A 9,502-nucleotide genomic window follows, 5' to 3' on the forward strand; every position below is an offset into this window, starting at 1 on the left:
ATTGTTGCCAATTTCCAGGGGAGGGCTGGAGATCACTCAGAATTACAACTGCTCTCCAGATGGCAGAGATCAGTTCCCCTGGAGAAAATGGTGGACTCTGTGTCTTTATATCCTGCTGAGATGCCCCCCCATGACAGCCAATGTGATGTGGCAGTCAGGGCTTCAGAGTACAGTGGAGGCTGCAGGTGGGGGGGATGGAAAGCTGAAAAGTGAAGGGGAAATAAAAGTAGGTTGATGCTTGGCTGGGAAGGAGACAGGGTTACCAACTCCAGGTGGGAAATTCCTGGAGATTTGAGGGATGGAGCCTGGAGAGAGTGAGATTTCAGGAGGGGTGGGACCTCTGACAGGTAGAATGCCATAGACTCAACCCTCCAAACCAGCCATTCCCTCATAGGGAACCATTGTTGCCAATCTCCAGGTGAGAGCTGGAGATCACTCAAAATTACAACTGTTCTTCAGGTAGCAGAGATCAGTTCCTCTGGAGAAAATGGTGGACTCAGTGTCATTATACCCTGCTGAAGTCACCACAGCAAATTGACGCTGAGTGCCCGAGGCCGGGGCACATGCCCAGAGCCTCTTTCTAGAGCTTGTATTTATTTCCACAACGCTCCTTATTCTTAGTAATCAAATAAAAGAGAATTTTCTTATAACAGACTGAACAGCCTTATTCTCTACTGACTTCTTTCATTTACGCTAAAAGATCCCTTTATGAATTCTATATTGGACATAGATAATTGTCCTAAGAGGTTATAATGAAGAAACATACAAAAACCAGTAAAGGCAGTGGTTAATTAACTAGGAACAACCATGTCTGCAGTTTGAATAAATAACCAGCACAGATAGGCACCAGTTAGGTACTCTGAGCAGATTCTCCAGGGGTCATTTCCTGCATGAATGCACAGGAGCGGAGTTCTGGCAGTAAAGAGCCCAGGGGGCGGGCACATGCAACAAGCCCCACCCCCTGCTCCCAGCAGCCCTCAGTCAGAGCAAGAAGCAGCCAGGTAAGTTGCAGAGCTCCCCCCGGCCCCCCGGTCCAAAACAGTCCAGTGGCACCTTTAAGACCAAGTTTTATTCAGGTACAAGCTCTCCCTCCTCTGTGAGGACGGATCTGCACGTTCTCCCCCCACTCCCCAATAGCTAGCAATCCAAAACAGTCCAGTGGAGCCTGAGCAGTGGGGGTTGCCTTCTGATACACTTCCGGTGATGTCAGGGGGTGTGGCATATGCAAATAAGTTGTGCTAATGAGTTGTGCTAATGAGCTCCTGCACCCCTTTACGAAATGACCCCTGGATGTCTCCTTCCCCTTGCTGCCACCTCCACAGTTGCTCCCATACTGTTCCAAGGAACAAATGAAAACCTTGCTTAATATGGTACTAATTGTACTAAGAGTTGCTCTTGCAACATCCAAAGTTACATACTACTACCATTTGCTGAAATTATGCTTTAAATTCTCATTAGGGGTTTTTTTTGGGGGGAGGCTTCTGATTTGATTGTGAACTGCCTTGGAAATTTAAGGTTAAAAAGTGGACTATAAATAAATATATTAAATAAAAATAAATGTCATAACTTCTTTCGTCATAAATTGCCCTCTTTTAACAACCCACAGAGTGTGAAGTCCCAGTAATAGAGGCCCAGTTTTAAGGAGAGGGAATTCTGTCATGTTCTGATTAAAGAACTTGGATTCAGTGTGGTTTGCAGGACCCAAATTTAATTCATTCAATTCAAGACTGACTGACATCCTCAAACATAATCCCTTGCAGGCTATGACACTCAAAGAAGGCAAATGAGCTTAAGTCCTGCTAGTTCTTTTCAAGTGAGTAGGAATTACTGTCCAGATTAGTATAGATCAGTGGTACTCAGTCTGTGTCTTGGAGAGAGCTACAGTCACAATTATGATCCACCATATTAGCCATATTCACTTTCATCCCTAACATGAGGCTTCACTTCAGGGAGGCTCACAACTTACCCATTTATCTGCTAGTATCAAGGTGGGAACCAGCTTGTCTAGGAGTGTGCATATGGATCTACTTGAACTGAAAATAAACCAGAAAAATACCTTATAGGTATTTTAGGGGTATATTTTGGCATCCCAAATGTATCCGGGTTTCCTTGGGAAACCCCCCCAAAAACATGAAAAACTCCTGGATATATTTGGGAATTACTAGAAAGATCCAAAAACAGCAGAAAGCAGTAGCAGATTTCTCCTGCCTCGCAGCTTTTTGTCAGGCTTCTGCTGCAGTCCCTTTAAAGTTTAAAGTGTAAAGGGACTGCGGAAGACAGCCCAAGGATCAGCTGTGCGGGTTGGGGGGACTGTTTCTGCTGGCTCAGCCTGGTGCTGGCTCCTTGTGCAGCCCAGTTTAAACTGGGCAACAGGAGAAGCCATCCTAGCCAGGATCTGTGTGCCATGGGGCGCAATCTCCCAGCAGCACAGCAGATACTGGGGATGGATTTTTTAAAAACAATATTCTTCTTCTTTAGTCTATTGGTCCTGAAAAAATCAGGATTTCCCCCCAAAAAATCCCTGATCTGAATACTGTACTGGTATTGAGATCTGAGATTTTTCAGAAATCCTGAAATTTCTCTGGCTCCAATAGACCTGAACTGAAAAATACCAGTATAAAAAAGTTGCTCACCCCTACACCTGTCAACCACAAGTCCCACTGGGCAAGGAACTAACTCACTTCATTGAAACATGGGGCAGGCATTACATTGGGGAATAGTGCTCAGAAGAGCCACAGATAGCATGTCAAAGAAACACATGTGGTTCCCTAGCCACTGACTATCACTGCCATAGATAGTTACTTTGTCTTAATAATGTTGTACAATATGTGATGTGATCTCACCACACTGCATCTCTCAGACAATGATATTAAATGGGGGGGGCACAGTGCAATGACATCACACCATGTATTGTTTGTACTTGACACTGTCAGGAGCAGAAAAAGCAAAGAGACTGGGCAGCAACAGCACCCTCTGTTATAACATCTAGTGTGGCACTTACTTGCTGATTGTAGAGTCCGCACACTTAACCACTACACCAAACTGGCTCTCTTTGTTACTTTGTCTTAACAATGTTGCACAATATGTAATGTGATCTCACCACTCAGACAATGATATTAAATGGGGAGGGGGGCACAGTGCAATGACATCACACCATGTATTGTTTGTACTTGACACTGTCAGGAGCAGAAAGAGCAAAGAGACTGGGCAGCAACAGCACCCTCTGTTATAACATCTAGTGTGGCACTTACTTGCTGATTGTTAATGCCTGTCTTGTGTAACTTTTCTTTTTTACTCTTACAGACAGATTTTGAGAAAGATGTGGACATTGCATGTCGGTCAGGTAAGACTGTCAAGCCACCATGTAACAGTAAAACAAATTAAAGTACCTCTGCTACTGTAAACTAAAGGGCCAATGTACAGTTTTGGCATGATTTTGGTACCCAGGGGCATTTTGCTATCTACAAGACATAAGAGGACAGGGAGGGGGCGTGAAAATTGTGGGGGTGAATTCTATCTCCTCCCCTCATTGCTGAGCCAGCATGAATTCAGGCCCAACCACTCACCTTGGAGCCTCTCCAGGCACCACTGTTGCCAGGCCCCAAGCAGCTCCCAGTGTCCCCTGCCATTGCAGCTGGGCCCAGAGCAACTCCTGTCATCTAACACTGGGCCCACAGCAGCCCCGGCATCCGCCACCACTGCCAGGCTCCAGGGTTGTGCTGCCAGGCTCCACCACGGTTCCCAATCACGACCTCTGAAGCAAGGTAGGTGCTTTGTCTGTGCATGTACAGACAACACTTTTTAATTTTTTGTTAATTTAACTTGGGAGAAATTTAAAAATTTCAATTTTTTCTGCAAACCTGGGGAATCTCCCAAGTTTGCAGAAAAATCTGTTTAGCATCTCTGTGGCCCTGATCTGTGGCCCACAGTCAGGGCCATGCATCACTACTAGTATATAGATATGAATATTTGCTAGCATGCTCAAAAATGCATTTTAGTATACAAAATTAATTTAAGAAAATTTACATGGCCATGCAGTAAGAGGAAATCTCTAGAAACATAACTAATGGGAAATGAAATCAGCCCAGAAATGTAGAAATGAGGTCCAGGGCAATGATATTCATTGTAATCATTATCTACAACAAGCCTGAGAAACAGCCCCAAGCCACAGGGAGGAAGAGAGTACACAGATATCAGAGGCTCCAGTATCTGTAAGCTGGATGTAAAAGACTGCATGCAGCTAAACTAGAATAGTACGAACAGCCTTAAAAAGCTGCTTGTAATGGCAGTAGTAGTTAAACCCATGTGTATAAACCAGCCATCTCTCTAGCCCAAAAGTTGCCTTTCTGAAAATACCTGGTGCTGTCCCATTCAAAGATGCATTTCTGTATATGTGCAAGATTATTCTTTCTAAATTCTGAAATCTGATGAAAGATTTATACTTCCTTTCTATTTGTAATAGAAACAAAAATGCAGTCAGCAGTTTGCCGTGCGCTCAAGTTCTTTGATAAAACACAATAAAGGAAAGGGGAGTATTCCTAGGGCTTTAGACCTGCACTCTGCTGTGCCAGCAAATAAATACTTAGCCATGCATCATACCAATCAATATACCAGCACAACAGAGCAATAGTAGTAAAAGGGCAATTGATACAGTAATACCAGCTATGCAGGATATTGCACCAGGGTTTTTCATACTTAAATCTACTTAAATCTACACTTCCAGTTTAATTGAATACTAGTTAATTCATTCATTCCATATGTATTTCACAGTTATGGGTCACATACAAAATGATCTTTGCAAGAGCAAAACGCATTTCCATGTGAACAAAGGGTGTCAGCAATTTATGCAGATTTCCCTCACAAGTTTCAGCCTTCCCTGCCCATCCCCAGCCCGCCCGCCCTCCCACCCATCCTCAGGAACAGCTGGGGGAGGGACAGTTCAGGAAAATGCAGAAGAAATGGAGATCAATTCTGTGAGTGCAGTTCTGCTTATAGGCTACAGAGTCCCACCCAATGTCTTTTTCCCTCTTGCTTATTAATTTAATAAAGAGGCAGTTTTAATAGTAAAGCCCAGGTTAGCCCGATCTCATCAGATCTCGGAAGCTAAGCAGGGTTGCCCCTGGTTAGTATTTGAATGGGAGACCACCGGGGTCATGATCTGGAGGCAGGCAGTGGCAAACCACCTCTGAATGTCTCTTGCCTTGAAGACCCTACAGGCCACCATGGGTCAGCTGTGACTTTACAGAACTTTCCACCTCTACCGAAGCAATTTTAAATTCTGGGTTTTAAAACAATAAGCATTCCTTCAATTAATGTTCTAATAACAGAATAAATGTCATATTATTTTCTGAAGCATCCATTATTAGAACTTGATAAGGAAAGATGGGGGAGGGGGTTACAGAAAGAATGAGTTTTAGGGCAATGATAACCAAGCTTTGCCATGTAACAATTAAAGAAGAAGAAGAAGAAGAGATTGGATTTATACCCCACCCTTCACTACCCAAAGGTGTCTCAGAGCGGCTTACAAACTCCTTTCCCTTCCCCTCCCCACAACAGACACCCGTTTTAAAACAATACACATTCCTTCAATTAATGTTCTAATAACAAAATAAATGTCATATTATTTTCTGAAGCATCCATTATTAGTTAGAACTTGATAAGGAAAGATTGGGGGGGGGGTTTTACAGAAAAAATGAGTTTTAGGGCAATGATAAGCAGGCTTTGCCATGTAACAATTAAAGGATTTAAATGTAACTTTCTTCATGGAGGGATTTAATAGTAGATGGTTAGATGAAGCAACTTGGCATGTGTGACTAGAAACAGTGACATGACCACTGAGAGAATTCTGAAAGGGATTTTCACTATTTCTGTTTAGTAACACATTGTTAGGAGACCATAGCTGAAATGTCCTACTCTCTTTCTTACCTATCTTTAGTAGGTTAACAGTGCTTGTTTAATTGAAACTAGGCAATCACATGTCTTAGGTTAACAGTGCTTGTTTAATTGAAACCAGGCAATCGCCTGTCTCTGTAGAGCAGGTTGCCTCTGTAAACCTCAGTGCTATTAACTTGGCAATGAAAGTAAAGAAAGGAACAAACCCTAGAATTGAAAAATCCTTTGGGAATTAATGTTCCTCTTACAACCTAACTCAGAAAGATCGTACCTTTCCTTTCTTTGCAGCTAGCATTATTGTTCGGCCTAATTCTTGCCCTAAATAATTCTTGCAACCAGATTAAAAGCTCTGTCTGCTGGTCCTTGTAACACATGTGGTCCTGTTTCTGTTTTGTTTTTAAATTCACAGTCCTTCATAAGGACATTGGACCATGCAGAGCAGCTACAATAACAGGAACACTTTCAAGAATCTCATTGAACGATGATGAAGAGGAAAAATCGGCAAACCCTGAAGGAATGAGCTACTCAACATTGCCTGGGAATATACTTTCTAAAGTTATCATTCAGCAGTCTGGAGGTATGCACATGCCCATTAGCATGAGTGAGCTGGCCAATCAGTGTCTGAAAAAAGACAACACAGAGTTGCGACGGACTGTATATTTATGTACTGACGACAACCTGAGAGGTGCAGATATGGATGTAGTCCACTCTCAGGACCGACTGATGGAAAGTGACTATATCGTCATGCCCAGGGGCTCAGTGAGCACGCAACCATCGCTGAAGGACGACAGCAAGTTAAATATAGGCATGGAAACCTTGCCTCATGAAAGGCTCTTGCACTACAAAGTTAATCCTGAATTCAGTATGAACCCCAGTGTAATGGACCAGTTCAATATGAGTTTAGATCAACATCTTACTACCCAGGAACACATGCAGAACTTGCCTTTTGAACCCCGTACAGCAGTAAAGAATTTCATGGCTTCAGAGATGGATGATAGCACAGGGCTAGCAAGAAGTGAAACTGGATCAACCATATCAATGAGTTCTTTGGAGGTCAGTGATACAGAAAATAAATGCATGCATGATACTGTTGTGAAATATGGTGTGTGGAATTCAGTTGATCATGGCTGCTTGGCCTCCTCTGCATACAAACAGTGGCCTGAGAGCCACCTGCCTATAAGGCAGTCTCATACTGCTATGGATTATATATGAGTATCAACAGCACAAATTGGCTGACCATCCTTCCCAGCAACACACAGGTTGGTGAAAATGACCCACCTGATCTGCTGCACTTACAGTGTCCTCGGTGCACTCATATTCAACAGCACGAGGTTATACTATGGGGAAGGTACTCCAAGCTGCATATGTGTGAAGAGGCTATACTATGGGGAAGGTACTCCAAGCTGCTGTGTATATGTGTGAAGAGACCCTCCAACATCAATTTAAGGGTGCAGTTAACGACAGCGTTATGAGGCATTATCATTTTCACCAGCCATGTGGTCACAGTATAAAAAATAAGTAGGATGACAGTCCGTAAGATTAGAGTGTAATTTGTTTTTATACTTTTAAGGCTTCGGTATTCCACTTCTCTTATCAGGGTTTCCTCTGGTACATTTAGGTGGTACCAAATGATGGTGAAAAAGGAACAAAAGATCAAAACCCTTTCTTCAAGAAGAGATCCATGAAATTTAGTGCAAATATACGAATTAATAAAGAACTCTGTAATGAAGACACCATTTTCCTTTTGTTGCTTGGTGCTGGCAGGCAGGAAGCTTAATTTTTAATTCCTTCCCACTTCACAGCTAGCCATGCATTATACACTGGTTCCCAAAGTGGGCAATACCACCCCCTGAGGGGCACTGGAATGATCCAGGTGGGCGGTAGGAGCCTTGGATGCAAATTTGTCACTGCATCTTTTTGTAGGTAGATTTCCAGGGGGGCACTGAGGTGTTGTTGTTTTTTCTGAAAAGGGGGCAGTAGGCCAAATAAATTTGGGAACCTCTGCATTATGAGGAAGAAATAGTATAGGGAGAGGGCATTTTATCCTTTACAAGGATACTTATTGGGTATTTAAAAATATTTAAACCTTTCCTTACTGTAAATTGTTTCCTAATCTGCTTTCCCCCCCATTGGGAAATTACCCCCCAGAAGGGGAATTGTTTGGGAGCTGGTAAACAGTGGGTGGGTAGAAAGGGTTAAGTGCTCCATCACTCCAAGCTTCTCTGGTCTCAAAAGCCTCCTCCAAAGCTGGTCTTTTTAATTTAAAAATATCTCTTTTAGGATTTTAACATATACATTTGTGCCTAACAGGTAGTTAGCTCCTTTCCTGAGGCTAAAGGACCATTTTAACATATACATTTGTGCCTAACAGATAGCTCCTTTCCTGAGACTAAAGGAACAATCAGCCATGAGGGGCTGCTGTTTAGCTATATGCTATAATGGTTTGCATCACTCTTTCATTTGAAAAGTGTCATGATATTGGGCAGAGATAGATTTTATGTTGATGGGCTTAGGCAGGCAATAAGGACAGGGATGAGCGTATTAGCTACAGACTCTTTGAGATAGCTGAAGGAAGGTTAGGTTGTATGACAGGACACTTGAGAAAGAAAAGAAAATATCTAGAGCATGTGGAAGAATTTTTTAAATGTTGCTGTTGACTTTCATCTCAGATGTCTGAGACATTGCTATACTTATGTTGTCTGATGTCTGTTTATTGTCAGTGCTATATAAAAAATCTAAAAGATCAAGTAAGAACAAAGGGGTGGATTCTCTCTTTCCATTTGCCAGGTAACCGCCTGGAATTAAATGTCAGATTTGGGAACCTGCTTTCACAGATGGAATGTCTCATAGGTCACCAATATCAGTTGAGAAATGGCTAGTCCTGTACAGAAGGTTCTAGGTGCCGTGCTAGGCTGATGATGCTTATCCTTTCCACTTCCCAAAGGCCTCTGCATTGGCTAAGGCCAGTGAGGACTAGACTGGGCTGTCCCCATTCCTACCAGATGACTTCTGGGGAAGGATCAAAGTATGAGAGATGGCCTGTTTGGCCTGTACAGCATTTCTAAATAGGAAAGCCATTCTCATAATGCGGTATGTCTCCATATGAGAAGAGCACCCAAAGCTTCCCCTTAGCCAGTGACTTGCATGACATGTCCCACCAAGGGGTCATCTATCAGTATATCTTTGCAGATACCTCTAGGTACCAACATAGTCGACACATTGATACATAAGGGCCTCTGTGTTGACATATGCATCTGGCTCTCCCTTCTTTCTTTTGTGACCTCAAAAGTGATACACCAGTGACTATGTATTCTCCTAACATCACGTTATGGCTATTGTTCAACCTGTAGGTAAGGAAAACTGAAATTATCAGTAGTAAAAACAAAATATTTTGGTCTTAATAGGCTAAAATCCAATTTCGGATTTGGGTATATTGGACCTGAAATATATTGGTATTTATGAATATTCCTGAATCCCAATACCAGTATGGTATTCAGATTTTGTAATATTCAGGAATCCCGAATTTTTGGGGGTCCATTATACCCTATGGAGACCATTAAAGTCCATGGCAAATCTATCCTGGGGTATAGACGGGGGGGGCGGGGTTTGG

At 42.7% G+C, this 9,502-nt stretch overlaps 1 protein-coding gene across 1 annotated transcript in view; it reads left to right on the top strand.

Annotated features, from left to right (window-relative positions):
- LOC107119719 (adhesion G protein-coupled receptor B3-like) overlaps positions 1-9,502 on the top strand; it is a 253,366-nt gene that overhangs the window by 199,714 nt on the left and 44,150 nt on the right. The window contains exons 12-13 of the mRNA XM_015422291.1: positions 3,304-3,343; positions 6,302-6,945. Of these exons, the coding sequence (XP_015277777.1) occupies positions 3,304-3,343; positions 6,302-6,945 (684 nt within the window). The remainder of the gene's footprint in view (positions 1-3,303; positions 3,344-6,301; positions 6,946-9,502) is intronic.

This window comes from Gekko japonicus, unplaced genomic scaffold (assembly GCF_001447785.1).
Source record: "Gekko japonicus isolate JY-2015 unplaced genomic scaffold, Gekko_japonicus_V1.1 scaffold627, whole genome shotgun sequence".
Taxonomy (NCBI): Eukaryota; Metazoa; Chordata; class Lepidosauria; order Squamata; family Gekkonidae; genus Gekko; species Gekko japonicus.